The sequence below is a fragment of the Argentina anserina genome, chromosome 7 (genome assembly GCF_933775445.1).
Source record: "Argentina anserina chromosome 7, drPotAnse1.1, whole genome shotgun sequence".
NCBI lineage: Eukaryota > Viridiplantae > Streptophyta > Magnoliopsida > Rosales > Rosaceae > Argentina > Argentina anserina.
In genome coordinates this window covers 18778582-18791559 of record NC_065878.1, presented here as the reverse complement: position 1 = coordinate 18791559, position 12978 = coordinate 18778582, and the positions used below count along the sequence as shown (strand labels likewise).

Here is a 12978-nt window from a genome sequence, read left to right as displayed (position 1 = left end):
TAGTCAAAATGTAAACTTGAACAAAAGATCACTTCATCCTCATTAACTGAACTGCTCAAGGTTGGATGAGTAGGTAACCTTCATGCAGAGATCATGCATATACTGTGCATCAAAATGACAGTAAATCTTTAGGTGATTGCATGTTCACATATGTATGTGACTGCCTACAATCCGTCTCTATTTTCACCTCTGCGGTTTCACCACGGCAGATCGATAAGGCATGTTGCCGTCATCGGGGTTGTGAAGAGTATACAAACCTTCAGAGCTTGGTGACTTGATGAAAATCAGCTGAACTAATTGCCGGTATACCCCATCCTTTCCTGAAAGAGAATCGGCAGAGAGACACAAGCATGAAAGATCAAGTTAGACCAACAGAACGAAGAGATGCTCTTAAATCGGCTCCATCCTCTTGTCCACAATCCACATGATCAACCAAAAGATCTCCTGTGACAGATATAGCCAATCAGTCCACTTGAAAACCAAAACTTCATGTTATCATTGTTATGATATTATGTACAAAAAAGATATGCATATATGTAGCTTACCTGTAACTCTGATAGTCTGATGCCATTCTAAATGCATCAAGCTTCAATGAGCAGAACAAGCAGCCTTGTGCGATTCTCATCTTACAGTAGTTGCATAACTAGAGGAGATGCTCAGCTGCCTGACTAATTTACTCCTACCTTGGTATCTGATTAAAGAAAAAAGTGAATTGAGGTCAGTAACATAGCTAATCACCCCAGTATGAAACTGGAGAACTTCAAGTAGCTTACCGAATTAGTATTCCATTAGCATCCATCACTCCATCAGTTGAAAACTCTGATGCCATCCTTAATGCTTCTTGCCTCAATGTCGCAGCGGCTACATTACATGCCACATTATGTAAATGGAGGAACTCTGCAACCTGAATATAAAGAGGAAAATCAGTGCAACGGAAAGACAAACCTGAGGGGATGGGAATCATCTTGTCTATGAAAAGTCCCGAAATCCTTTCAGCTCTATACGTGCCAAGCATCATCATTTTGATTTTCCTGTAGAAACGCAACTGAAATTAGCCTATAGGCCGAGATAGTTCCTAGTCAAATAAGACATTACAGACGAACATAGTAGTCACCTGGCCATGCGAGTCACCACCAATTCATCCTAATGTGATGTTTGGGATATCAGAAGTCTTGGCCCCTTGCTCTACTATATCTTCTGTGTAAAGGTTTACGAGAATTGGAGATTTGATCATGTGCATTATTTGTAGTAATGCCTTCCAGGAAGTCCAGCAATGCTTTCAGCCTTTTGCACTCAAAGATTGTAATAAAAATATTGTCAGAAGTTTCCTCCACTCCTTCGACTCTTCCCATGACGGTATATAATAGATGGACACTTGTGTCAGCTGATCAGCATATATACCATCAGTTAGAAACAAAAGTAAATGAAGCAGGCTTTGTGTCTACAATCAAATTACCCTTCTTAAATTTGACATTGTCAGTTTGTCATCCCTCAGTACAACTTAGATTTACTGCCCAAAAAAGGAGTTATTGAAGCGCGCATTTTGTGATGCTGGACTCAGTATGAAGTATGAGCCAATTAGTTCAGGTTATGCCATGGAGAGCTTACCAAAGTAGGAGCCCATCAGCTTTGCAACTCCAATGCCTTTCTAAATGCTTTGAGTGTCAGTGTGAGCTGTAGATGCATCTTGGAGCTATTTTGTTCTGCGGATGTAAGGATGGGTGTAGTTGGTAGGGACACAAGTTTCTGTCAGCATAAGAGGAAGAATTGTATCATACCCAACAAGCTCTTCAACCCAGCATACTGAAAGTGCAATCATGCCTTCTTCAACACTTTAAGAACATGACTCTAACAGGACCGGTTTCTGACCTTTTAAGCTCCAGACAATCACCTAAATCACACATTAATCTGTCAAGAAATCTCATCTGATGCATCATGCTCATGTCTATAAGTAATGCAAAAGCTATATAAACAATGAAGTTAAATCAGCAGCAGGACACACAAGTTAGCAGGGCCTAGTTAGACCACAGGAACAATCCTGAGTCCCCAGTGTTACAACTTACAACCTTGCATTCCTACCTAATAATTTTAACAAAGTGTAGACTGGAACAGATGCTCTTGACTCAGCTCCATCCTCAGTCTATGTGATTAAATTAAAATATTTTGTATGACATAGCTAACCAGCCCAACTTGGGAAACAAAGAACTTCAAGTTATGATATAATCTACAAAGTGCATGCACGCAACTTATCAAACTCGGATAGTCCAATGTGATACAAATGATAGAAGGTATTTGCATATATTAAGCACACTAGGTTGTTATATGATGCATCATTAGACATTCAGAAAAGGTCTTTGCTGTTAAAAATATGCTTTTCCAAGGATGACAAAGCTGAGGGGTAGGATCATCTTGTATTCGGAAGTCCAATTATCCTTTCAGCTATATGCATGACTGAGAAGGCAAGAATCATATTTTTGCTGATAATCCCAGAGACTTCAAAGAAGGATCAGACATTTGTGGACAAAAATTGTACATCTTACTGCTCTGCAATTACCTGTTGTTAAAGAAATCACCCGTTTCTTTTCCGTACAGGTTTTGAAGAATTGGAGAGCTCGAGATGTGCAGTTCTTGTAGTGGTGTCTTCCACAGGAAGTCCGGCAGTGCCTTTAGCTCCCAGCACCACTCAATGGTCAATTCAGAAAGGCACGGCATGATTGTAATATTCTTCTCCTTGTCGGAATTGTCCTCCTCTTCCACCACTCCTATTGCTGTTAGACTCTGGCAGCCACTAAGTCGCAAGGTGTGGAGGTTATATAACTTTCCCACATCTCCTATTGCTGTTAATCTCTTGCAGCCACCAAGCCTCAAGGTGTGGAGGTTGTATAACTTTCCCACATCTCCTATTGCCGTTAGACTCTGGCAGCCATCAAGCCTCAAGGAGTGAACCCATTGCATCTCTTCACGATCTCTAACCCAATATCTTTAAACTCTTTAGACACACTACTCTGATCCATGCCTGCATCGTAAAAGAACAATGACAGACAAACTGCTTCACTCAACCCCTTCAAATGGAACTTTTGAGATGTTACTTTCATTAAAGCAGCAACATTCTCATTACGAGTGGTCACTAATACCCTACTTCCCTTGGCACCACTATGTAAAGGTTTGAGTAGTTCTTCCCATTGACTACAATTTGGGTTCCATACATCATCTAAGACAAGGAGAAATGTTTCACGCTCAAGCAATTCATATATGCACCGCATAAGTGTTTCTAACTCATTTGAATTTTTTGAGATATTATTTTTATCTAGTTCTTCAATGATAGCTCTTGCAATCTTGATCTCTTCAAAAGGGTCTGAGACGCAGACCCATATTCTCTTTTCAAAATGAGATTTGATCTTTTCATCATTAAAAACCGAGTTAGCAAGATATGTTTTCCCCATACCCCCCATCCCCACAATAGAGATAATACGAGGATCTTCCTTTTCTTCACTACTCTCACTTAGCAACTTGCTAATGATGAGGTTTTTCTCCCAATCTCGACCAAATGTTTTAATATTAGGAAGTGAAGTAGTTTTTGGTCGTTGAAGTAGTTCAGGGACTCTTATGGTCTTTTCAAAGGTAAAACGTTGTTTTGCCTTGTCAATGGAAGCTATTCTTTCATTTAGCTCTCGAATCCTCACAACAATATCATGACGAGCAAACTCATCGACTTGGCCGAAACAAAAGCAAGAGGAAAGGCAGGGGAAGCATACCTTCTTCTTAGTAGTAACAACACCAGGAGCATTTTCACCTTGTTGTTCTTGTCTCTCTATCTGGCGCTTCAGAACTTCAGTGAGCCACTCATCCAGCACGTCATCCATGTCGAATGAAACTTCAGTCAGTTCACTCAGCCAATGCCTGACGGTGGCCTCCGTTACTTGCCTCTGCTCTGCATCCTCCAGCACAGCTCTAATGGCTTCTAGATTGCGAGTGAGGCACTTGACTTCTTTCTCAACACCGGTGACCATATTGAACTCTTCTCCGACCTTGTTAAAGGTGATCGTGGCCAAACGCTCAAGGAGAACATTTACCAGTGCTTCAGCCATGTTGTTACTTGAAACTCTGGTCAGGAATGAAAGTGGAAAGAGGAGCAATATGGAGTAGCAAACTATAGAAATGACGAGCTATACATATCGCAATTTTATATATCAAAAGGTGGATGCTAGTATAGAGTAAAGACCACGGAATCATTTGGTTCTCTGTAGACTGTAGTCAACCCTTTGTTCCATCAACGTTGCCGGCTGGATTAGCTTTGCTTTAGAACTTCGATGTTGGTTTTGCTTTGGAGTGTCCTGGACCAAAATGTATTATTGAAGATAGAAAGATCGAGCTAGGTCTCTGCCGAATCAATATTTTTCCTGAATGATAAGAATCATACAACGGAAGGGGGGAACTGAAAGTGAAGTTATAATGTGGAAGCATCTTTGTGGGGTTAAAGTAGAGAGTTTAATTTCTTGAATTGGTTTTGGCACTTTGGCGCCCATGTCGATATGCATAAATTGAGAGTATGATTAATTGTGGGGGAAAATCATGTATGCTAAATACATGATCCCATGAACTCTGTATGTGTGAATGTATCTATGGACTTGCATAATTACATATATTTTGGCTGGAATAATGAAAAATTTAGCAATGAAACTATGGAATTTCCCAGGGTTTAATGACTATTTTAAATAAAACCCGTTGTATGTTTTCTTTCAAAAAAAAAATTTATAACATGTGAGGGAGTGGGATCCAGAAGGCGCAGTTCCATGTAAATAAGCTACCCTGCTGTTTACTTTCAAGCAGACACTTTCAATGTGAGGGAGTGGGATCCAGAAGGTGCAAGACGAATGCAAATGAAGAAGTCTGTTATTTGGATTTTGGACCATCATCATAATGTATGTCTTTGGCAACAAGTTTGCCATCCTTTCATTGAGGTTTGTTTTGCATAAATCTGTAAGAGGTTATGCAGCTCACGCTCTTGAGAAATTAATATCAGAAGTTCAGAACAAGAAAAAAAAATCGAAATGGTAATTGCTTATAATTCTCATTATCGAAATGCAAAAGGTTGACAAGTAAATACCAAATACCATGCAAGTGAAACTTTACATTAGCTCAGAATTCATATATCCTATAACAGAAGGCAATTGCAATGACAGTAAACCAGTAGGTGATCACAACTATATATGTCAAGTCTCACTGAAATCATAATCCAACTAGTTAACAGATTGAGACTGCCTACCTAAACTGCACAGATCGATCTTCTCTCCGATTCGGCATCCATCTCTTCCCTCACCTCTACTGTGAATCCACCATAACATATTTGTAAGCGAGTTCCTCCCATCATCGTACGTGGCCATTCAAGCTCCTAATCTTCTCCAGTGCACCATTCTTGTCATAAAGCACTTTGCAAAGACTACACAAACCCTTTCCATCCCTTCCCCAACACCCTCTCTACTCAGAGCTGGTTCAATCCACTTCACACGTTCCCTAACATAGCCAACATCAGAGAACAATTCCTCCGTGATAGGTACAATGGGCAGGCACTCCCTCCACTGCGCAGGCGCAAACCAAAGATTACTGTCTCTCCTATTAGCCCACACCATTCCCACCACTCGATTTTCCTTTGCGAACTCTGGTACATACAGGTTGTGTCCCTCTCTTACATGCCACCACATTTGAGCTGCCTGGATTTCCAATGCTTCGAGCATAGACCCTGGTTGCGAGAGCTGTACCGGTCAAGTATGGCCTCCATTTCCGGCTCCGGCTGCACCGCAACTCTCACAATGCCGGAGAAAACAGAGGAGGTGATCAGAGATAAGCTCTGGGTGGTCAAATGGATCGGGGAAGAAGCGTAGAGAAGCCATGTCTAATTGTTATTGAGCTTGATAACGTGCTTGGTGCGGTCACAATCGGAAGAGAAGGCGAGAATGGCGTGAGTGGTGGAGAGAGAGAGAGAGAAAGGGAGGCGTTGGAAACAGAGGAGGTGAGATATGGGGAGCCGCGGACGAGAAAGAAGGCGAGATTGGAGGGGAAATGGCGCGTAAATTCACGTATATGTGTGGTCACGTTCTGGTCATGATGCCTTGCATAACATAATAAGTGCAGAAGATACAGTTAATCACCTTCTTTGTTAATGTACTGAATGCATGCTTTAACTAATAAAAGTGATCAATCATAACACAAGTGAGCAGCCAAATATGATAGCAGAGGTAGAAACCCCTTTGATAGATATATAAAACCTCTTTAGATATATGTTTGATAGCAAATAGCACTGTAGGTATCTGTGGTATCCTTGTTAATAACTGATCGAAGGGAAGAGTTGTCCAACTTATCTTCATCCCACCACAAAAGTGGTACTAAATACCAGACACTAACTCTGTAAGATATAATCCAAGGGAGCAAGAAATGCTAGTAAATAATGCTCCACATCCGTACATATGAATATATTAGTTACCAGTTTGCCTTCCATGTTTATCATCTAACTGCGATTTCTGTTTACCTGCTTAAGCGGTAGTCCTCCAAATCAGCATCCAGATCTTCAAAAGTCACTGTCACATCTCCATAAAATGTTTTCTTCCTGTTATGAGATTCTGCCATCACATTCTTCCCTTTCTGATATTCTGTAGTCACATTCCTCCTTTGCTGAGATTCTGTAGTCACATTCTTCCATTGCTGAGCTTCTGTAGTAACCTTCTTACTGCCATTTCTCACCTGTCCCTGCACTCTTCCATATCCAACATCACCATGACCATGAAATGATCCCCTTGATTCAGTTCTTCCTAGCCTATTCCCCAACAACCAAAAAGAAAAGGGTTAGTATCATGAGTTCATGACTATGCCTTCCCTTGGTAATGGCTACAGACAATAATGACAACATATATACTGCATTTTGCAAATGCTTTTATCAGTAGTTTTTCTCAGTGTATAATGTTCACACATGCACAGTAAGATTTACACACATGGTTTATAACACTCAAAACATTATATATGCCCATCACAATTCTTTGATTTCCATGATTAATATTATTCTCCCACTCTTTAGCAGGTTCCCTTTTTAGTTTCAGACTACTATTTCACACAGGTACTTGATAGAAAACTTTTCGTGAAAGAGAACACTATAGCTCAAGTTGTTTGATATACTGCCTTGATTTGATTACTTTAGCCAATGTACAGTTAAAATTTGATAAAGTCTGAATGTTTATAAAGGGAGAAAAAAATCGGAAAATATAGGTGCTTAGATTCTCTTTAGGCTTGAAATCATTGACAATACTTGTTATAAAATAATTTAGTAAGCAACTTAAAAACATTACTGCTCAATGGAAATTAGTCCTATATCTAATTGCAAAGAAACAACACACAGAGATAGCATAGTTTCAACAGAGAAACAGAAAGAAAGAAACATTGTACCTCTGGAAGACATGGTGACTTGGTTGTTCTTGCAAGAAATATGCATTTGGAGGCAGGAACACAGGAACAGTTGCAACAACCTCATTTCCCACAAGCTTAATCTCGAGTTTCTTTCCATCAAGCCGATGATTGTTAAATCTCTTGATTGCTGCTACTGCATCTGCATGTTGCTTATAGACAACTTCAGCAGTTCCCTGAACACAACCAATGCAGACCTTCTTATCCACAGAAAAGAAAAGATACTATGGATGTCAAGCTGTGAAGATACCTTAGATCTTCCACTTTTGTCATAATGGATCGCGTGCCTTTCCAATTCACCAACATCAGAGAAGAGCAACTGCACATTGCATAGTAGTTATGACCTTGTCGACTCTACCATGATGTTGTAAAACCCAAAAGTTCAGATAATCACAACACACATATTTGAGTCTAAAATTAGCCAAAGAACAAGGAAAAGAACAAATGAACAATGACTCATACAACTAATATGCACACTATGCTCATTCATTTGCCCACAAACATGCTTATACTAAACAAAGACCTACAAAGATTATTGTACCCAAACCAAAAGAAAGACACAAATTTCCTTTTAAAACCCAGACAACTGATTCAGGGTCACCTTACAGTGACCATCTGAAACAGGGGATTCAGGGTCACAATAAAACTCCCACCTTGACAAACAACGTTCATCAAAGAGTTCCAACCCAAAACCCCAAATTGGTAACTTTGGCACTCTTCATTATGCCCAATTCTAGTTTACTTCACTGAAACATATAACCATCTTTGACAGCTTAAAAGGCCTCTCTTTACCCAGGTGGATTATACACCACAACAGAAACAGAGTAGAAATCACACAAAACAATCATATGGGTATTAATTTCAACAAAATAACAAACACAAGTACCTCTATATCTCTATGAGTAACATCATAATCCAAGTTAGAGATATAAAGCTTGGTGCTTCCCTCTTTGCTCACTCCTGGGCTCCAACCCAAAGGCACCTCTTCCCTTCTTCCCGGTCCAAGCTGTCCTTGCATTATCTTCATTAAAACCACAAACCCACATCAAAACACCAAACCAAAACCCTAAAGCCTAAAAATCCAAAGCCTTTTGGGTTCCACAGGTTATAAAAAAAACAAAAAAAAAACAGCAGAACAGAGTAAAAAGCTGAAACCCAGAAGACTTGAAATATGTGCGAAATGCTTACCGGCTGAGTAGGAGGATACGGCGCCGTTATGAAGGCGCGGAGGCTCCTCGGCCGACGAGCGGGGCCACCCAGGGTGAAGCCTCCGGGGACTTGGCGTGGGAAATGACCATTGTGCCCTCTTGGCTTGGGAGGGTGGTTCTGGCGGCGCTGTTGATTGGTTTCGGCGACGAGGGCGTCGAGGGGGAGGTCAAGGCGGTCGTCAGAGAAGGGCATTTTGGGAAAGTGCAGAGGGAGAGAGAGAGAGAGGTGAGGGGTGTGATGGAGCACAGTGAAGCAGGGTTTTGCGTTCTGCAGAGCTCTGCAGTACGTTTTTGGTGGTGGAGGGGTTTAAAGGCGGGGAAAGAACTCTGTCTCGTTATGGACACGTGTCGACGTTGAATAATGCGGTGATATATTTTTGCCTTGTAGTAAAGATATTGTTTGGGGAAAAAATAGCAACTTTTGACCTGATCGTTTCTATCTTTGTTACTTTGTTAGTTTATATATGTCACTGTGTATTTTACGGTTGAACTCAATATGTAAAATAGTTGAATTGGATGTTATATTAGTTCTTGCCACTACGGTCGTGATTAGTTAGGATGAGAGTGAGTTTATTATGTCCACCTCTTATCTCCCATGATTTGTAATTTCTGTTTTATTATACGAAGTGTTACATTTCTCAAAACAAAACAAAAAATATTATTTTGTTACTATATGCTTAATTTTATAACTCGAATCACAGTAACTGTAACGATATACCATATTAGTACACATTTTCGGATTTCAAACTCGAATACATGTCAGTTATGACTTCATTCGAGGTGATAATTCAAATGTCGCGCACACATTCATAGATTCACTCACAACCAACACAATTTATCAAGTCAATGTTCACTACACTTCTATATGTTTTGATTCCCATTATACATACAATTATTGTCATTTGAAGTAAGTTAGATTTTGACAAAAGTGGCTCGACATAGTGGCATCGGCCGAGGGATTGGGACCGGCGGATCGTCAAGAAATGAAACAAGATGAATATTCAAGGATTTAAAGTAACAAAAGAGAAATAAATAAAAAACGTAGGGCGCTAAACCAAATATTCCAAAACAACAAGGGCCCTAAACAACAATTTCACATTTTCAAGAAACCCATTTTACTTTTCAGGACACCCCGACAGTGTGCCGAGTGTGAGTGATTTAGGGTTTAACCAGGGCTTTTCGCCGGAAAAGAGAAATTCCACAGTCGATTCAGAATGCGGAGATCGATTGCGAGCCTGGGTGGGTCCCTCGTGAAGAGCCGACGAGGATTCAGCACGAGCTCGTCGCCGGAGAAAATCGTCGCGTCCGTACTCTTCGAGCGGCTCCCGGTTGTTATCCCCAAAATCGACCCCGTCGTCTACGCATTTCAGGAGTTCTCGTAAGTTCTAATCTTCAATGCCCTAAAATCGAATTCATATGCGATTTGATTACTGTGTTCTGCTCTGGAATCTTATTAATGGATGAAAAAAGAATGTGAAGTTTTGATAGGTTTAGAAGAGAAATGAAGGAAAAGCATGATGATTTGATTGGTTAATATGGTGTTGAACTATGTGGATTAGCTGATGTGGCTGGGCTGAGTTCGGTTTTATATTTTCGGGATTCGATTCGATTCGATTTCTGTGAGAGTGTGAGTAATGTATGTGTTTTTGGTTTAGTGGAGCTGATGTTAGTTTGGTGTTTTGGCCTTTGGGACTTGTAGGTTTCGGTGGCGGCAGCAATATCGAAGGAGATATCCAGATGAATTCTTGGACAAGTCTGATGCTAGGTGAGGGTCTTTTTTTTTAAGCTTGATTAGTTCATTGGAGTGGTGACTTTGATCACAACTGCATTGCAAGACCCTTCATTTACTTGTCTAGTGTACCATATACATTGCGACTGTATTTACTGGTTTCAATGGCTCCGTCACCTTAAAGTTGGTTGATGTTTATTTGTTCTGGCAAGTCCAACAACTTTTTTCTATTTTCTTTCAAATTGTTGCAAAATGTGATTGTCTTAATATAAAAGAAAACCTCTGCAAGCATTCTTTTTGAGTAACCATTCCGAGTTATATTTAGTATGAGGAAAGATGTTGCTAGTAAACAGAGGGCATGATAAAGAGTGTTTTTGGTCTGCTTTATTGATAAATCCACGAAAGTATCAAACTACCTAGAGAAAGGAACAGTTCATTCACCCAGTTGTAATTTTATGGAAAGCACTGAAACAGTACACGAAGCTTCTTTATGAAATTGAATCGATGAAGTTCATGTGCAATTGTTCCGAATATTGCATTAGCCTTGCAGAAATGGTGCACAAAAAAGGTGCAAACAGAATGCACAGTTCTAGTGTAATACTTTGTCTTTGGTGAACAGGGGAAAAGGAGACTACCAGATTGATTATGTACCGGCTCCGCGGATCACTGAAGCTGACAAGCAAAATGACAGAAAGTATGGAGCATAATTTTGGTTATATATTCTTTAATGATAGAGCGTATGAAGTGTAATCTTGTTTTTCTATTTACTTCTTACTATTTTGAAATTAAAGAGCTTTTAAAATTGCCTATGATTTCTTACAAAACCAGTTTTCCAGTCATCTTTGAGTTAAGGTGGAAATATTTAGTACTGCTAATGGTAGGATATTTGAGTGATGACTATGGATAATTTGGTTTATTCCTTACTTCTTAGTTGGTAAATAGGAGTTAAACTATTTGTTATTTTGATTGCTATCATATGTCTGTGTGTAATATCATATAAGGACATCATGTATGTTTGTGCCTTGGAGTTATGATATGGTTAAAAACTATTGTACTGGCAAAAACTTTGCTGAAAGAAAAGTAAGAAACATTAAGAACTCTGTAAATTTTGTATGTAAAACTTTTGAGAATGATTCTGATATTGAATCACAATAACAAAAAGTTGCTAATCTTGAAGTTAATTGTCTTGTTCTTTAGGTCATTGCAGAGAGCACTTGACAGAAGACTTTATCTTCTTATCTATGGTAGCACATATGGATCTCCTGCTGGAAAGCCAGTCTGGCATTTTCCAGAGAAAGTTTACGAGTCTGAGGAGACATTGCGGAAGGTGATGGCTGTTATATGATGCTATATAACCTGGGAATTTCTTGTTTATATATGCTAAATGGATACCATTTTTCTTCAGTGTGCAGAATCTGCATTACAGTCTGTCATAGGTGATCTTACCCACACATATTTTGTTGGAAATGCTCCTATGGGACATATTGCAACGGAGTCATCAGAGAATATGACGCCTTCTCCATCTTTCAAGGTTGGCTTTCGGCAAGATTTTCTGATTTACACTGGCATGTGCTGATAGTGATAATAATTTTATATTTATGCTTGCAATTACATCTGTTCCTCCCTTTCTTTCAGCAATTCTTTTTTAAGTCTCAATTGATTGCGACGAACCAGTTGAAAGTTGGGAAGTGTGAGGATTTTGTTTGGGTGACCAAGGATGAATTGATGGAATATTTTCCTGAGAAAGCTGAGTTCCTCGGCAAGATGATCATCAGCTGATCTTCCCTATGTACTCTTTATGCATAAATTCTTTGCAATTCAGATGAGGAACTGAAATCAAATGTTGATGAAAGAGTGAAATCTGACATAGAGAATCTTAGGCTGTAGAATGATGCAATTAAAGTTTGTTGTGTGGCTGAACCGTGGCTCAGTGCTGGAATTTAGGAATAAATTTTGCCCCATTCCAGATTTTTCACGTACTGTCCCCTTCTTTTTTTCCCCTGGTAATAAATCTACTTGCTGTTGATCTATGATTGTATGTTATGTTCGCAAAGTCCATCCCTTGAAGTTCCATTTTTGAAATGTGCTTGGTTTTTTCTACATGAAGGAATATTAGAACCGGTGTCATTTGTCATGTTAAGGCTGCAAACAAGAACTAGGAGCTGAAGCTGAGAGTTTTTCTTATTCTCTAAGACGAGTATGCATAAAGTTTTTATTCACTTCGGTGATGGATGCTTAATCTTTTTCTCTTCAATTTGTCAAACCTAATCCTATCTCTATAATCAAACTAATTCTAGACGGTGCAAAAACCGAAAGCTCTTCTTTTTAGTTCCTCCCGCTTACATACCCGGCTCAGCAGCATTCTTGGAAAACAATCGAATCGAGAGTCTAGAGGCCATTCAATCTTGTAAACTAATCGAGACCGAAATTGGAAAAAGAGATACGAACGGAGAGGAATAACCAATCGATGAAAGAACATGAAACCATTCTGTTTCAATAGAGGTACGAGAAACGGTTGGGGGCAATGAAGTAGGTAAAGTGGTTGGATTTTGCGAGCAAGCTCCCTCTGGCCGTCGAGTCCCTGGGAGG

At 39.7% G+C, this 12978-nt stretch overlaps 3 protein-coding genes across 3 annotated transcripts; 1 reads left to right on the top strand and 2 right to left on the bottom strand.

Annotated features, from left to right (window-relative positions):
- Positions 1-2933: 2933 nt before the first annotated feature.
- LOC126803724 (putative disease resistance protein RGA4) lies at positions 2934-4088 on the bottom strand. Its single transcript, XM_050531476.1, has one exon. It carries the CDS (start codon positions 4086-4088, stop codon positions 2934-2936), a length of 1155 nt encoding a protein of 384 aa, XP_050387433.1.
- Positions 4089-6377: 2289 nt separating this feature from the next.
- Positions 6378-8908, bottom strand: LOC126803207 (THO complex subunit 4A-like). The gene is made up of 5 exons (XM_050530971.1): positions 8641-8908; positions 8339-8473; positions 7703-7771; positions 7435-7628; positions 6378-6811 (listed from the first exon to the last, which is right to left on the bottom strand). The coding sequence occupies exons 1-5, from the start codon at positions 8851-8853 to the stop codon at positions 6523-6525; spliced, it is 900 nt and encodes a 299-aa protein (XP_050386928.1). The 5' UTR covers positions 8854-8908; the 3' UTR covers positions 6378-6522.
- An 846-nt stretch (positions 8909-9754) lies between these two features.
- On the top strand, positions 9755-12427 carry LOC126802813 (uncharacterized). Its single transcript, XM_050530521.1, has 6 exons — positions 9755-10038; positions 10360-10425; positions 11009-11083; positions 11587-11716; positions 11795-11920; positions 12025-12427. Exons 1-6 carry the CDS (start codon positions 9875-9877, stop codon positions 12166-12168), a joined length of 705 nt encoding a protein of 234 aa, XP_050386478.1. The 5' UTR covers positions 9755-9874; the 3' UTR covers positions 12169-12427.
- The last annotated feature ends 551 nt before the right edge of the window (positions 12428-12978 follow it).